At 38.4% G+C, this 17,878-nt stretch overlaps 1 protein-coding gene across 1 annotated transcript in view; it reads left to right on the forward strand.

Annotated features, from left to right (window-relative positions):
* The window catches only part of zc3h18 (zinc finger CCCH-type containing 18), a 58,371-nt gene that overhangs the window by 13,234 nt on the left and 27,259 nt on the right, over window positions 1-17,878 (forward strand). Inside the window, exons 4-9 of the mRNA XM_085413162.1 lie at window positions 5,646-5,794; window positions 5,994-6,089; window positions 8,037-8,179; window positions 9,375-9,404; window positions 11,068-11,182; window positions 11,799-12,070. Coding sequence (XP_085269288.1) covers window positions 5,646-5,794; window positions 5,994-6,089; window positions 8,037-8,179; window positions 9,375-9,404; window positions 11,068-11,182; window positions 11,799-12,070 — 805 coding nt within the window. The remainder of the gene's footprint in view (window positions 1-5,645; window positions 5,795-5,993; window positions 6,090-8,036; window positions 8,180-9,374; window positions 9,405-11,067; window positions 11,183-11,798; window positions 12,071-17,878) is intronic.

The raw sequence follows: 17,878 nt of genomic DNA on the forward strand, positions 1-17,878 counted from the left end.
ATTTCTAAAAAATAATACTATACTACTACTATACTATACTATACTTTTTTTTTTTTTTTTTTTTACTTAAGTAAAAGTGAAAAAGTTCAGTTAAATCTACTCAAAGTAAGAAAGTAAAATGGTTATTTGGAGGACATTTACACTAACTATTTTTCTGCTAAGCTATCTCTACTTTGTGCTATATTGATGTAACAATGAAATATTATTAGCTTCTCAAAAACTGCTATTTGCTATTGCCGACATTGTAAAGGGTGACTCTGCCGCAACTCATCATAATTTCTTTTGTGAGTTGAAAGAAATTTTCTTAGTGCTTACTGCTGCTCTGATGTTCATTGTTCTTTGTGGATTTATACAACTGAATTCATCATGTGAAAATATTTCATGAGCTTTCTTAAGATCACGTGTTTTTCCAGCACTAAACTAAAAAAAAACCCATCTCTTTACCAGGGTGAGAAGTTATTTCACACACTTTCTCTCCATAAATACAGCAACTGTACCTTTTAGCTAGCAGACTTGCTGAAGCTGCGTGACCACAAACGCCATTGCAACCCACTTTGACCCCTGATTATAGCTCTATAAATTATGTATAAACTATATCTTTTTGAATCTTTCATGTCATCGTGTGTGATATATCCTGGATTTTTTCCCCCAAGCTTTATTTTCATTTTTAAATTGGAAAACAAATAACAACAAACAAACAAAGCAAAAAAAACAAACTGAAAACTCACAACTTGTATCTATGCCTTTCAAGGATAACCTCAGACATCCGAAAACCAAACACAGAAAATACAAGCAGCATAATAATAATAATAATAATAATAACAGCATAACAACATTGATAATTGATAATTACAGAATTTTTTTTAAAAGCAAACAAAACAAAAACAAAAACAAAGAACTCAAAAAAAAAAGGAAAAAAAAGTGAGCAAGACAGAAAACACATCATGTGAACCCCTCCCACCATCCCCCCACCCCTTTACCCCTGTATGGCTCTCAACCTCATCACATTCGTGTATCCAGACAGCCCATATTTACACCTATCTATAGAAACTCTCATGCACAGGAATCAACATCCCCCACGATAAAACTGCAGCATTCAGGAAATCGAGTCAGGAGGGCCTAACCGGGGATCAACTCAAGGCAGGATATATCCTGGATTTATCAGAATTTTCTTTTAATGTTTTGCTCTTCCCTTCATTCAGACTCAGATTGGTTACTCACATTTTTATTACCGGTAATCATCATAAATCAAACCCATCAAAGTCCTCATCCTCTGTGTCTGAATTGAACAGCTGTGCTAAATCTCCATCAAACATGCCAGGTTCACTGTCTTCACTGTCAGAGTCACTTTCCGTGCCGTGCGGCTCCTCGGAAATGATGCCGGCTTTTGCGAAAGCTCGAACAACAGTGCCAGCAGAGATGTTAGCCCAAGCATCTACAATCCATTCGCAAATTGTGGCGTAACTCGCCCGGCGCTGCCTTCCACTCTTAGTGAACCTGTGGTCTCCATCGGTCATCCATCGCTCCCACGCCATTCGCAGCCTTACTTTGAACGGCCGGTTCACACCGATGTCCAGCGGTTGGAGTTCCTTTGTCAGGCCTCCCGGAATGACAGCAAGCTCACAGTTCATTTGTTTCACTAGTTTTTTCACATCGGCTGTGAGATGGGCACGCATAGAGTCACAGATCAACAGCGATAGTGATGCGTGGAAAAAAACCACTTGGTCTCCTTACATACACCTCCCTCAGCCACTCTTTCATCATTTCCTCATCCATCCAGCCCTTTTCATTTGCCTTAATGATGATTCCTGCTGGAAACTTCTCTTTAGGCAAAGTCTTTCTCTTAAAAATCACCATAGGCGGCAGTTTCTGTCCATTAGCATGGCAGCCAAGCACAACAGTAAAAGAAGACTTTTCATACCCCGTTGTGCATATCGCTACCGTGCTGGTCCCCTTCTTCTCCACAGTGTGACTCACTGGGATGTCGAAAATGAGCGGGACCTTGTCCATGTTAGTGATGTGGCTGGGCTGGATGTGTTTGTCGGCGATGCGTTTGCTGCAGTAGGAGCGGAAGATGGCCAGCTTTTCCTTATAATCCGCTGGAAGTTGCTGCGCTACCGTAGTCCTGGTCCGGATGGAAAAATGGCACCGTTTCATAAAACGAAAGCACCAAGACGGACCTCCTTGGAAATGTTCAATTTTCATTTCTTCTGCTAGCAAAACTGCTTTTAGTCGAATGGTAACCGTCGAAACGCTTCTCCCGCTCGTTCTTTGCTCGATGATCCACTGCTCGAGTCTTTTCTCCAACTCGGGCCACCTTGCCTTATGTCCGCGGAAACTCACCTGCATCTTCTTGACCTGTCGGAGCTTGTTTTCCAGCTTCCTCCACTTGCGAACCATCGATTCATTAATCTTAAATTCTTTCGCGGCTGCTCGATTTCCTCTGCGTAGCTGATGGCCTTCAGTTTAAACTGTGCTTCATAAGCGTGTCTCTTTGCCATTTTCAGGGTTGTTAAAACAATGATGTTCCACATAATGCACATACCTGTCCTTTTATACAGGTATGTGCGATTGTACCGGTATATACAATCAACGCCCACCCTTCAGCGTTCTCATGGTGTTCTCTACTACGTCCTCCTTACAACACACACAGGGCGCACTGCACTATAGAGATTGACAGACCACGTGACTTTCGCGCATTGCATGCCGGGAACTCGTGGCAAAACAATCCAAGTACCTGCATCAAATGCAAGCATTTGCAGCACCGCAAAACGTTCATTCTTCGGTTCCAATAAATTCTTGCTTTTTCTTTGCCCCCCAAAAAGGTATGTACAAAATGAAGGAGAACAATGCCGGTCCGAACAAAGACAGACTTGATGAAAAGTCAAAGAAAAGATACGAGGAAAAAAATCAAACCAGTGAAAGGGTTAGACCCTTACGAGCAAACAGAGTGACAAAATACGTTAGCGTGCTGCCCAACTTTCACCACGCTCATGTTTATAATTATACGGTTCTTGGAGTGAGTGCATACACTCATGAAGTTTAGTAACTTCAGGTCACTGCAACAAGCCCAGGTACAGTTTACCGACGGATGGGTACAGGACCTTGAAATGCACCGTGTAGAAAGTAAAGACCATCGTACGTATCATAAGTTTACCAGTCTGACAAATCGTCGTCATAAATACACATTCGTTAACCGTTTATTAATAGGACCTTTGAGCTCAATGGTAATTAATTAGTAGTGGAAATAATTTCTGGTACGTATCACAGAAATGTAGCAGTGACAATAATATTGTATGTTGTAATCGTACTGGGCAATTAGTGATACAAAACAACTGTTTTATCCTGTGAATAAAAGTATGTTTTTGTCAATGTACCATGGTAATAACAGAAGCGAAACACAATATTGTGTCAGGACAATTCACTATTTATGCACAATAAATAAAGGAGCATAGCGCGACCATTTCTGTTCAGCGCCAGACTTGCTTGTAACCTGTATCACCAGTTATGTTAAGAAAAATGACGCATTAACTACAACAACAGACTGACCTTTGTGGGAATGCTTGGAGCAGACTAACCTGAGCTGGAGTGTTCTGGGATGTTATATTTTGTCTTTGAATGGCTGCAATCCAGTCGCCTCTTTGTTACTTCGGAAACATGGCTCGAACAATTTCTCTTCAACGACGTAATCCGATAACAACCGATCTCTTTACCCGTCGGCTTCCCGTAGCTGTCATGCGACTGGCTATTGCAGTTAATAATACAACAGCTTCTTGGCATTTTTTGTTTCTTTTTATCGCTGTGTGACTGATTTCAATTGAAAGCCTGCGTGTGCTAGTACCTCTTGCCACGAGTTCCCAGAATTCTTTGCGGTTTTACCCCCGAGTGACGTCACATTTTCAATCTCTATAGGGCGCGCCGCACTTTTTGAAGAAAATCCAAGACTTTTATGTGCGCCTTATAGTCGCGAAAATACAGTACTTGAAGTACACATACCAGAAAATTCTAGTTAAGAACCGTAACAAAGTATTCCTACATCTGATCATAGTAAATCATTGTTTTAAACTTCAAGAAAACACCCTAAACTCTGTTTTTCCTCTGGCATAGTCTACACAGATGAGTTTTTAAAGTGACATCTTTAGTGACAGTGACAGTCTCCAAAAGAATGATGGCTGTTGCCATGTGACAGTACCAGCTGTGAGAAATTGTCAACTCCCACAAACTTTTTAAGCCTTTTTAATGTATTAACCCTTTAGAGCCGATCGGAGCGGGAACGCTCTGTTATGCGTAACTATTTTTAAATCCCGGTAGCACTGCAACCACGTAAGCTAGCGCAAAAAATTTTTTTGCATATGAAACCGGAGGAGTTGTACTTACATATTGTGCCATCAGCTTGTCCTAGGTCACGGTTTCCTTCCACATAAAGCTTTGCAAAAACTGCATAAAAAGCGCTTGCAGGAACAAAAACATAATATTCCAGAAACACGCTTTGCCGGTCCGATCAGCTGTTCAAAACACTTCCTACGTTGGAATAGACGTCAGCGCGAACTTTTGCATTTCCGCCATTACCTGGCCGAAACCGGAAGTGACGTCATTTTTGCGGAAATGTAGTCTTTTTTGCGATCAGGGCCTCAGGGCCTATACTGCTCTTTTTAAAAGTTATCTTTGACTTTATGACTTTCTGTGTCGTTTCTGGGATGCTTAGGACTCATATTGCACTGCTGGAAATAGTTTATTTTGATGCATATGCTGCTTTTTTGCAAATTTGCAGTATAATATTTATTTTCGTTTTTCCTGCAGTGTATAAAAATTGGTGTATTTCAAAAATAAAACTATGAAGACACTCAAAATAAATTTCCTGTGGTGGGAAACTATTTTGTGCAACTTTTTTGTATTTACAGTTTTGAGGGATAAGCCTCTTAAATTTCTCTAACTACAAATATATGTTAAAAAATCAAAAACGATTTTCAATTTTTTTGTAGTTTATTGCACTTTTTTGCAATTTATGTAATTACTATGCACTTAATGAATACATATTATTAAAATCTGGGCTATAATGGTTGTATTGATGTATAGCAACTTGAAATGCTCCCAAAAATGGCTCCACAGCATGTAAAAATATAATATAAGCTCTGGCGGACTTGGTTCTATGGTAGGTCTTAAAGGGTTAAGAATATCTGTCTGATTATTTCAGTTTATCTACAGTAGAGGGAGCTATTGAACTTTAAACTTTATTCAGCTTTAAGTTTTCCCCTCTGCTTTTAGACACTTAATAAGAAACTTTGAAAACAAGAAACTTTTAAGTGAAACTGTTGATCCATTATATCTTTTACTGCAAATTTTTAAAGTTTCACATAGATTGAGTATCACCTTAATTTGCTGCAAGATGATAATAAAGATTTGTAATTTATCTTTTGAACTGAACAGTAGCCCTTCCCACAACATACTTCCTAACATAAATAACAGAATACTGGTCAGATTAAGAAAATGGAATACTATCGGAAGTACTTCTTCAAGAATCTTTCTCTCATATTGGTGCCTGAATTCAAGAGTATCAATGTTGACATATAATACTTAAAAAAATTTCTGTAAACCCCAAGCAAAGTTACAGTAATAAATAATAAATATTGTTGTGCCTTCTTCAGGAAATTGTACCTGGGGAATGAATTGTCGCTTTATCCACCCTGGAGTCAATGACAAAGGAAACTATTCCCTCATCAGTAAGCCAGATCTCTTCTCACCTAATGGGGCACCTCCTGGAGGACCACACCCACTCATACCCAATAATCCTTGGGTATGTGTGCCTCTGTTACAGTGACTGTACTTAGTACTGCTAAGACCCATCTATCATGCTTTTTTTGTTTTTTTTGTATTGTAGGACGTGAATCAATGTTGTGAATTCTGCGCTAGCTTGAATTCTGCTGAGAATCTCATCAGGCTTCTTCTGTATCTCTCTGCAAGTAAGATAAATTAATTATTCTTCGCTGTTTCAGGCTGCTCCTGCTGTGGAGGAACTGCCTCCACCACCACCTCCAGTGGAACCTCCTGTGGAGAGTGCCTGGGAGAGAGGACTGCGCCATGCTAAAGAGGTAAACAGTTCCACTGCTTGTCACTGAAAACTAAATTGAGCTTCCGCCAAATGGAAAGCCAATCACACTGCGGTGTGAGTGCGTGTGTGTGTGTGTTAACTACCTGCCATTATAGTCTGTTTAACGGCATTCCAAGCAAATGCTTACAAATAGAATTTATTGTATTTTCCTGTAGGCAGCTTGGAAAGCCTTACCCTTTAGCCTGGTAAACATTTATAAAGCCTAATTTGTTAACCAAATGTGTTTTGATGTCTTGCATTTTGCCAACAAGGTGTTTGTTAAAAGTTGAAGCTTAAGCAAAAAAAAATAAAATGATAATCTGCTCAGGTGCCAGTTTTGAGTTACAAGCGTGAAAGTGAAGACACTCACACTGAACTTAAATGTGTGAATAAAATTCTTGCATAGTGAGAGTCTTTACTGCTAATGATTTCACATTTTCATGTAGAGTGAAATTAACAAGATGGGTGCAATTAATAATGAATAATAATCAAGTTTATGACAACATTACTGTAAATGAAATGTAAGGTTTTTTACCACGTATCCCGCTGAGCATGAGAGAGTGAAGTTAAAAGGGAAAATCACTTGCGGGGTCAAGTATTGGAAATTAGTTTGCATAGATGTTAACATCATTTTGGACAAAAATAGGTGCACTATATAAACAGTCCTGTTGAAACAAGCTCTTTTTGTTTCTGGAAGAACATCAACAGATTTTTGACAGTAGTCAAAGGAGCTTGCAAAGAAAAGCCTCTGGACTTCTTTAAGTTGCTTGAAGATGTTTCACCTCTCATCCGAGAAGCTTCTTCAGTTCTAAGGTCAAATGGTGGAGAGTCCCAGATTGAAACCTAGTGGGTTTCCCCCCACAGAGGGACAAAAGGACCCCCTGATGATCCTGTAATCGCCCAGGATGTGAGTGGGCGTTAAGGCGTCTGGGGAGGGAACTCAAAACTGGATTATAGATGGCAGACAGTTGGTGTCGTAAACCACCGCCTCTGTTCAAAGATGGTCGCTCACGCTTCTTTCACTCCTCTTTCAAACCATCTGTCCTCTCTATCCAAAATGTGAACATTGGCAGTCTTGTCCTGTGGAGGTGGCTCTTCTATGTTGTGCCATGCGCTTGTGAAGTGGCTGTTTGGTCTCTCCAATGTAGAGGTCTGGGCAATCCTCCACAGGACAAGACTCAGCTGTCCATCTGCATCTTAAGGATAAAGGACACTCTTTCGAGGATGCCAATGTTCACATTTTGGACAGATGGTTTGAAAGAGGAGTGAAAGAAGCCATCTATGTCCACTGTGAGCGACCATCTTTGAACAGAGGCGGTGGTTTACGACACCAACTGTCTGCCATCTATAATCCAGTTTTGAGATCCCTCCCCAGACGCCTTAACGCCCACTCACCTCCTGGGCCATCTGACCTCAGGAAATCGCATGATAGGGTGGGGCCAGGTTTCACAATGAGCTCACCCGAAACCCTGGCTGACTGTGACCCACACCTAGTTTCACACCTCGGCTCAGGGGATTAGAGGATCATCAGGGGGTCCTTTTGTCCCTCTGTGGGGGGAAACTCCCACTAGGTTTAAATCTGGGACTCTCCACCATTTGACCTTAGAACTGAAGAAGCTTCTCGGATGAGAGGTGAAATGTCTTCAAGCAACTTAAAGAAGTCCAGATGCTTTTCTTTGCAAGCTCCTTTGACTACAATGACCTGGATGACTGAGAACCTTCACAGACACTTTTGACAGTAATTATTTTACTTACAAGGGGGTACCTAACTTCTGAACTGACCAGTTTCAGCAAGCCATTCATAGTATTAGACATACTGAACTTGGAACATAGTCTCACCGATATTCCTGTCATGATAAAACTTTGTGTGTTAATGTGGGCTAATTGATGACATCAGTCACAGATTGTCAGTATTTCAGATTGTTCTGTATGTGTTTGGATCTCACAGGTGCTGAAGAAGGCCACCATTCGTAAGGAGCAGGAGCCTGACTTTGAGGAGAAACGGTTTAATGTGACGATTGGAGAGGATGAGAGAGAGTTTGACAAAGAAAATGATTTCTTCAGAGAACGCAGCTACCGTGTTATCAGAGAGTATGACTTACTTCACTTCATGTAGTTTCTGTCAACACCTAAAAGTAGCCCACATGACAGTAACATTCACACAAAGCATAAGTCTCAAATAGAACCCCCCTGAAGTTTAGCTGGAATGTTAGGCTTGTTGATGTCGATAGAAAAACAGGTGATAAACAGAAAGTCAAGTGTTGCTCTGATTACACCTGAGCCCACCTCCATAGGCCACAAGTCCCATCCCAACAGGGATTTTAGATATTGGTGTATTTGATTATACTCTTTTTTTTTTTTTTTTTTCAGAAAGTTCCTAAAGTTATCCTGAAACCCTGACTACTGGCTGTTTTTTCTTATCTTGTGCTCATAATATACTCTATATTGCCAAAGGTATTTATTCAACCATCCAAATTGTTGAATTCAGGTGTTCCAATCAATTTCATGGCCAGAGGTGTATAAAAACAAGCACCCAGTCATGCAGGCTGCTTCTACAAACATTTGTGAAACAATGGTTCATCTTAACTCAGTGAATTCACACATGGTACCGTAATAGGATGCTACTTGTGCAACAAGTCCAATTGTGAAATTTCATTGCTACTGAATATTCCACAGTGAACTACAAGTGGTATGATAACAAAGTGGAGGTGATTGGAAAGAAAAGCAAGTCAGCTACGAAGTGGTAGTCAATTTGATAAATTCATGCTCCCAAAGGGAAGGTCCCATCCTATTCCAACATGACTGCACACTAGTGCACAAAGCAAGGTCCATAAAGACCTAGATAGGTGAGTTTGGCATGGAAGAAATTGACTGTCCTGCACAGAGTCCTGACTTGAACCTATCTGCTCTAATTCAACCTATTGGAATGAATTGGAGCAGATACTGTGAGCCAGACCTTCTCATCCACCATCAGTCTCTGACCTCACAAATTCACTTCTGAAAGAATAAACACATTCCTAAACCTTGTGAAAGCCTTCCCAGAAGAGCTAAAGCTGTTGTAGATGCAAAAGGAGGGGCTACATGATATTAAACCCTGTGAATTAGGAATGGGATGCTGCTCAAGTTCATATGTCTGAAGACAGACGAGGGAACGCTTTTGGTAATATAGTGTAGCTGTCAAGACAGCAAAACTCGTACCAGTTTACCGTTAACTATAAACACCATTATTTCCTAGTACACACATCATAATATTTTCTGTTGATGCTGATCTGCTTCTCCTTTTTAGTGAAATGGACTTCAGAGATCCCATATATGGGTAAGTTTAATAAAACTCATAACACAGAGCTTTCAAACCAGTTTCAGTTTGAATATGTTTCAGAATCTATATTATCACTAGTCAACTGAGCAGATTTGTAATGGTTTTAATGAATTTGTCACAGTAGGTCATGCCTTCTTTGAATACTTGGGTAGAAACAGTATTCACGTCAATAGCGTCAAATCACAACAACAGTCACCTTAGTGCGCTTTATTTTGCAATGTCAAGGCCCTACAATAGTAGAGAAAAGGCAAGCCTTTGGTGACAGTGAGAAGGAAAAACTCACTTTTAGCAGGAAGAAAGTTCCAGGGCTGTTCATTAAATGCAGGGTTGTGTATAAAAAGTCCAGTTTTTATCATGTAAGGCAACTGGCAAGAGTGAAATCTTTTCTTTCTAGGCAGCACATTGAAACAGTGATCCATGCTTTTATTTCTTCCCGTCTGGACTACTGTAACTCACTTTATGTGGGGAGCGATCAGTCGTTGCTCTCACGTCTGCAGCTGGTTCAAAATGCTGCTGCATTACTCCTAACAGGAACTCGTAAAAGAGAGCATATAACCCCTCTCTGCACTGGCTGCCTGTGTCTTTTAGAGTTCATTTTAAAATTCTTATGTTTGTTCACAATCTTGCCCCACCTAACCTGTCTGAGCTTCTTCATCCCCACACACCCTGTCGGTCTCTCAGGTCAGCTGACCAGCTCAAGCTCAAAGGGGACAGAGGCTTTCCTATCGTGGGTCCTAAATGGAATAGTTTGCCCTTGCACGTTAGAGAGGGCCCTTCACTGTCCACTTTTAAATCACGTCTTAAAACCCACTTTTATTCTTTGGCTTTTAACCTCAGTGAGACTGAGTTCCTCTTATAATTAAATAGTTATTTAATTAATTATTTTACTTTTTCCTTTATTTGGCTTTTATTTATATCTTATGTAATTTTATTATATAGTTCCAATGTACAGCGCTTTGTATTAGCTGTGGTTGTTTTAAAGTGCTTTATAAATAAAGGTGATGATGATGATGAAATACAATGTGAGTAAAAGGGTGAATGAAGGAGGAATACTTAGTGTATCATGGGAATCCCCCAGCAGCCTAAGACTATTGCAGCATTACTAAAAGAGGATTCAGGGTCACCTGATTCAGCCCCAACTATAAGCTTTATACATAAGGAAGTTCTTGACAGTAGGGAGGGTGTCTTTAACCCAAATGGGACCTAGTTTCACAGAACAGGGGCCCTGAAAGCTGAAGGCTCTGCCTCCCATTCCAGTTTTAAAAAAAATAGGAACTACAAGTCACCAGTCTGAGAGTGAACTATCGGTCAAAAGTTTTAGGACACCCCAATTTTTTCCAGTGTTTTTTATTGAAAATTATGCAGTTTGATTTCAGTCTGAAATGAAAGCATAGTACAAATAAGCAATTGGAGTTAAAAAAGAAATCATGGAATCAATGTATAGACCAAAATGTATAGCATCCTCTTGGTGCTATGTTATTAAAATTGAATTGAATTAGGATAGGGTGAGCTCAACGTAGCTGATCTGCTACCCCCAAAAGGGACCAGTGGAAAGAAGTAGTAGCAGATGAAATTATTGCTCATGGAAGCAAAATCATTCATAAAAGTTTGGCATATTAAATTCTGTAAAGTTTTTTAACTTTCTTTCTTCCTCCTGCAGAGATCCATATGCTGACCCATACTATGACTATGAAATGGAAGCCCTGTGGCGAGGTGGTCAATATGAAAATTTTAGAGTGCAGTACACTGAAGCTCCTCTTCCTTATCACTACAGTGTGAGTATCCACCCCACGATACAAGCAGAGCCAGACACTTGTAGTTTGGTCTTCTGGAGCACTGTAACATAACAGTTTACCTCAGGTGTGGCTGCTGTGCCATTGGTGGTCCTTCCTAGTTTGTTATGTGGCCTATGAGGCCAGCTAAGAGTGTGTCAAAGTATATCTCTTTCATAGACCGTTTTGTTTTTTGCTGCCTTATTAGACATTTCTTTCCATGGAGGGCTGCGCAAAATGTTACCATTGGCAATGGCCTGAATTTTGTATCGGATCATGCAAACGTCTCTTTGGTCACAGCTTCGCTGCGACTAAAGTAATCTCAAACTTTTTTTGTTTGAAGGGCCACAGTGAGGTCAGTAGCCTCCCTATAGTAAAAAGGAATCATTCATACTGTCAAGTGTGATCTGTTATCATACTGTTACTTTACACTATAATTGGAAATGGTATGCAATTACTGTAAAACATTAATTGTATATTCTTCAGAGACACGATAAGAAAGATGAAGTACAACAAAAATAATGTAGAATAATTATATTTGAATGTGTGTGTGTGTTCTATCAGAACATATGCATTGTTAAGGACCACTTTTTGTTTTTTAAAACTCCCATCTCAGCAGGAGCGTGAACGCGATCGCGACCCTCGGGAGCGGAACCGTGATCGAGAGAGGGAACGAGACCATCGCGAGAGGGAGAGGCGCCAGCGAGAAAGGGAGCGGGAGAGAGAAAGGGAGCGCGAGAAGGAGAGGATGCGGCGGAAAGAAGAATGGGAGCGGGACCGGATGAAGCGAGATGAGAAGGAAAGGCCAAGGATGCGTCCTCCTCGAGACACCAGGGAGAAGAAAGATGAGGACAAACTGAAACCACGCTCTCCAATCAGCCTTCCTCCGAAGTGAGTAACATATTTCAGGCAAACTGGTTGAAATGTATGCATTTTATTGTTTTCCAGCATGGGTGTTGCAAAATGGCTCTATGGCGCCACCTATGAAAGTATTGCCAGCACATAGATTGAGCTACATGATTGAAATTTGGTACACAAATGTAACATCCCACAATGCAGAAAAAAGCCCATGGGACCTGTGACCCAACCCCAACAGGAAGTGGGCCGTTTTAATTTTACTGTGCCATTTTGGCAATTTCGTTACATGTTTGTGAACTTTTCTTAGGGATTTTATTTCATCAACTTTACATTTGGTCAGTCTAAAGTTATGACCTAGGCCATATTAAATTGCAGAACTTTTGAGTGCATGTAACGCCATGGCGAACTTCGATTATTCACCATGAAATTTTATATTGCTCTTATTCACATGTAACTTGTCCAACTTGGACCAAACTTCTCACATGTGACAAGGCTCTGTCCCCCACATTTAAACTGGAGTGTTTGGCCATGGTCACAGCGAAACCTTATATTTGTTCTCTTGTTTAGCAATGTGAAAATGATTGCGGACCAACATAGTTACACAGAGGTGGGAGGAGAGTGAGTGAGTGTGTCAGTGTGTGTGTGCGTCATTTGCAATCTTAATCAAAATACAATAATTTCATTATTACAGCATAACATTACAATGTGCTTGACTATTTTGTTTATTTATATATTTTTAATTTGTTAAATGTTTCAATTAAAAATTACTTTATTTTAGCATTAAAATAAAAATTTTGATTAAAGGGCACATACTGGTGAATTGACTATTAGAGAAACATAAAGAATTATTTGGGGAATTGTTAATACTGTTAATTTAGTGCAGCTGTGCCATAAACCTTGTATTAGATGATAGTTATACTAATATATTTAGTAAGCATTGTGTTAGCGATTACTATGACCATTAAGTTCCCCAGAAAACCATCTGTCAGTCAAACCCTGCGTGGCACATTGAAATTGAAATGTATAATAATACAAAAAATAATGTTCCATAGAAAGTTTATTTTAATAATGAATTCATATATTTCAACTGCAACTTGATCTTTTTTCTACATCTCTTTAATATCCCAATATTATTATTAGTAGTAGTAGTAGTTTATGTTGTCTTTTTTTTCTTTTCTGCTCCTCATTTGGGACACTTTTAATTAATGAGTACATGATTTCGTAGCACTGTTGGTGTTTCCCTGGAAATATTGTCTAAAAGTATACAATGTTGTGCGTTGTTAAAGTAAACATGACACTGTAATAATATCAACAATGTGCACACAGCACATTAAAACATCCAAAACATTTAGTAAGGGGACTCCTCACAATGATCATCGTAATGACTCATTAAAGAATGATTGGTAAGATTATTTTTATTTGTAAGTCACAGTGGAGAGATGTTACCAATGGAAAATTATTGTACTAGCAACTCCCAGTTCATCTTGGGTTTTTTTGTTTTGTTTTTGTTTTATTTGTTTGTTTGTTTTTGTTACATCAGCTAAGGCAGAGGTGACAGAAGGAAGAAAAATTACAAAGACTACTTTGTTATTATGAAATTACTATTTAGTGTGTGTGTGTGTGTGTGTGTGTGTGTGTGTGTGTGTGTGTGTGTGTGTGTGTGTGTGTGTGTGTGTGTGTGTGTGTGTTGTTTTTCCCCACTCATAGTCTCTAGTTTTGAAATTATGGAAGTCTCCTCATCAGCCTCAAAAGCAATAATGATGACCTTTCTGTGTCCTGGAATCTCAACAACATCAACATGTTCAAAGAGCTGCTTTCACTTTATCATGGTTGAGAAAACGAGTAAATCATGGGACTTTTATTTCCTTCTTTCTTTTCTTGTATCTCCTTCACTAATTCAACTTAGGGTTGCCAGACCATAGATTTAACGCAAAACTATTCCTCGCATATAAAGACAGTTAATAATAAGTTAACAGACAAACCATACCATAAATAAAACCACAGAACTAGCCTTTTAGCTCTTTTGCCAAGCATATTTGTACTATCTATTCTGTAACAGCAACTGTTTTAATAAAAAGGCATGTCTAGTTGCCTTCTCTTTTTGTTAACCATCTTAATTCTTAAGTCTGAGGTTACTCATCTGGATAAACCGGATAAAGGCAAACCATTCTTGTAAAAACAATAGACAAAAACGTGTTCTACAACTCCCATTCTTAATGCCATGACTTTCAGTGAGATTATTGCCTTCTGCCTTTTTAACATGCAAACATGAAAATTACAAAAGAGTAGTACAAATTACAAGTACAAATTTAAAAAGATCACAGATGTACAAGTAATTAGAATAATCCTTTAATTGTCCCACAAAGGGAAATTTGGGAGTAGTAATAAGCAATAAGTAATATGTAAGTAAATAGCCGTAGAATCAAATTAATTAATGAAACTGGAAATCTAATCTGGCTTGTGCTTTCCAGAAGACTTTTTAGATCTGATTAATTACACTTATAAAGTTCTGGAAATATCCCATAACCTTTGGTGTACACCATGGGCTTCCTGGCTTTAATTGCCCAACTTCCTTTTTTTGATCCTTTCTCACGGGAAACATTAAGTCGATAAGAATTTTGAGATAAAAATAACTTGTGTTTTGTTGTAGTTCTATTTTTAGATTTGTGAGTTGTAATCTCGTAACATGACTTCATTGCTCTTGCATCACATCACAGTGGAATTTCTCGTTCCCTAGGCGATGTGTACCTTTTGTTTACTTGCAAGTGCAAAGAACCTGCAGTCATTATTTTTTTTATTTTTATCCTATGTAATTTTAGGTAACTGCTTCAAACTGTTTGCAGGGTACACATATAGTATAATAATAAATCACAAAAGGTTTCCTGTGAGCATTTTTAAGGAGTTCTATATGCCAACATACTGTTTACCCTTTAGTGGGAATATCCACTAGTATTCATTTCCTCCAACAAATATTTACACGATACACACTTGAAGAAGATCACTGGAACCTTCGCAGTGTTTAAACAAAACTAAACTAACATAGGGAAAATCCCTTATGTATTTAAATATTGTAGCTGTCTTGTGCTAGTCAAGGGATGTCATCATGGAAGATCTTTTTTATCGACGCATGAAAACTTATATATGTAAATATAAATATATTAGAGGTGTTTAACTCTATTTAAGAGACACATAATATAAAACAAAATTAAATGACATATTTTGACAGTTGATACTTGACTTATTTACTTATGGATTGATATAAATTTTTTAGAGTAAAAATTTTCATTTGATACAAAGTTTGGTTTATTGGCAAATATTTTTCTGATTCTGACATAATAGTAAAATGGGCTACACAAACGATAACAGTTAGTCATTTTACCTTTTTAATACCTTTGTCCAAAACAATGTGGGAAATAGGGATATGTAAGCTAGGGAATAATAAATACTAATATCATACATCAATATTGTTGTGTGAAAACACTGGGTTCCTCTGTTTTGTTTGGTGGAAAAATGATCATCTTTATGTCATAATGGAGAAATTTTTGAGCTCCATCGAGTGATGATTGAAGTGTTGTTTGCATCATACCCGTTTTAATCTAAAGAAGGGAAAAAATTCCCAGGTCTGTTTTGGGAAATGATTTTGAGTTGTGCTCTTTGCTGTTAATAAGCCGATTTTGATTTTTAGTTCTGCTCTTTCAACTTAATCAATCAGCTTTGACAATGTTCTTAGGTAATAAGTACTAGTTCTAAAAAATACAAGGACAAAATTGTTATTCTAGGACATTGTTCATCCGTCATTCATCAAGCGTGACCTTTTGTACGTTTTTAAAAATATTTTATGATGTACCAGTGACATTTTTCCACTTTCTTTCGGTCATTTATGAGGAGGAAGTTAGCTCATTGCACCTGAATGTCTGAACGCATTTAGCAGCTTTTTATCTCACTCTAGCAGAGCTTGTTTTATGACCTCAGTGACTAATGTAGGAAAGCATGCTCATATCCTAACTGTTGCTTTATCACAGTATTCAAATTACAGTAGTAAAACTGAAGAGAAGAAAAAAAATTAGTTAATAAATTTAAGTTGCAAGTATAAGTGTACCAGTTATCATTCCCAATGCTTAGTCAACAAATCAGTTAATAAATCTGGTAATAATAAATATTTCAGAGTCAGAGTAAAACAATTTAAAATGATAATTAAAAAGTGAACGTGAAACAGATAACTCTCTGCTAAACTAGGGCCGTGAAAAACTAAATTCTCAGACACTAATTAATATTAAAAATTAACTTGACTAGCTACTGATACTGTTGCAAATAAGTATCATCTGCGGTGTCTTTGTGTTTCCACTGAAATAACTTCACATGTCAGTATTGAACAGTTATCGAAATGTTAAACTGCCACGAACATTTTAATGTTAGCTGTATTAACTGCTGTAATGAACATTTTCTTTCTTCAGGGTATCTATTTGAATTTTTCTTTTAGATTTATAACGCTTAATGAGCAGCATGCTCTCTCTGCAGCCATTTAAACTGAATCTGCGGTTTAACCCTTCAGCTTTTCTTCTCTGGATGACATGGAGGTCCAAAGGGCTTTGAAGGTGTTGGATCAAAATGTTTCTTTTTCATCATCATCAGGGAAAACCGAAAAGGGGCTTATGGGAAGCATGTATAATGTAAATAGAATTGTTCCTACCACAGAACCCTGTGGAACTCAATAATTAACCTTAGTTTGTGAAGAGGACTCTCCATTTACATGAACCCATTGGAGTCTATTAGATAGATATGATACAAACCACAGCAGTGCAGTACCTGTAATACCTTCAGCATCCTCGAATTGCTGTAATAAAATGTCATCATCAAGGCATCCGTTTTCGGACCTTGGCTAAGTGGAATTAGGCAGAGGATCAATAGGGGGTCCAGGACACTCTCAATAGGGCTTAAAAATCTGGGACTCTCCACCAGTTGCTCTTAGAACTGAAGAAGCTTCTTGGATGAGAGGTGAGGCATCTTCAAGAAACAGACGTCCAGACGCTTTTTCTTTCCAAGCTCGTTAGACTTTAACTGATATAGTTACTCAGCCATTCAATATCAATTTTGGTGTCCGATTCAAATTACCGGGTGTCATTATTGTCAATGTGAATTATAATTTTACAGATTTTACATTTGCCCCTTAGCCAGCTGTTTTCAATTTCCCTCAGACACATGAAGAGGTTGGTGGTGTACTGTAGGCTTCTGTTTAGGACGGTACTTCATCCCTACCGTCACCCAGCTCTCCAGTTTTTCTGGCTGCTCAGGATATTTGGCACACTGAGCAGGAAAGTGCAGCAAGGACAGGTGAAGAGGCCATGCTGCTTGCGAGTTGGCTACAAGCTAAGCTAGTGAATCTTTAAAAAGACAGTGAAAGAATCCTGTCAATATAATTAGCATGTAATTAGATAAAACACATGGTTACACTATAAAATAAGACGTTATGTATACAATTTTTAACTCAATTGCGTACACAGATAAGCTAAACAAAAACACAAATGTGCGTTTTAACAAGAACATAATGGGAGATGATAAATATTGAAATTATGACATGTTATTCTTTTCACTATTTTTTTTATAATTATTAGCTTTTTAATTCCTAATATAATTCTCATGTCCATATCAATTTCTTGACTAAATGTTTTCATAAGAGCTGTGACTGAGGAGTTAGAGCATGTTCCCTACTAATTGGAACGTTTAGATTAAACCTCTACATCTCATGCTTTGAATAAATACAGCATACACACAATAATGTGCAGGTCACATTAATGACTTGTCAAAACAGTAACAGGGTATATTTTACGCTTTATTCAGCCA

Source organism: Rhamphochromis longiceps, linkage group LG7 (genome assembly GCF_057381845.1).
Source record: "Rhamphochromis longiceps isolate RC_006_pf linkage group LG7, R_longiceps_female_GT1.1, whole genome shotgun sequence".
NCBI lineage: Eukaryota > Metazoa > Chordata > Actinopteri > Cichliformes > Cichlidae > Rhamphochromis > Rhamphochromis longiceps.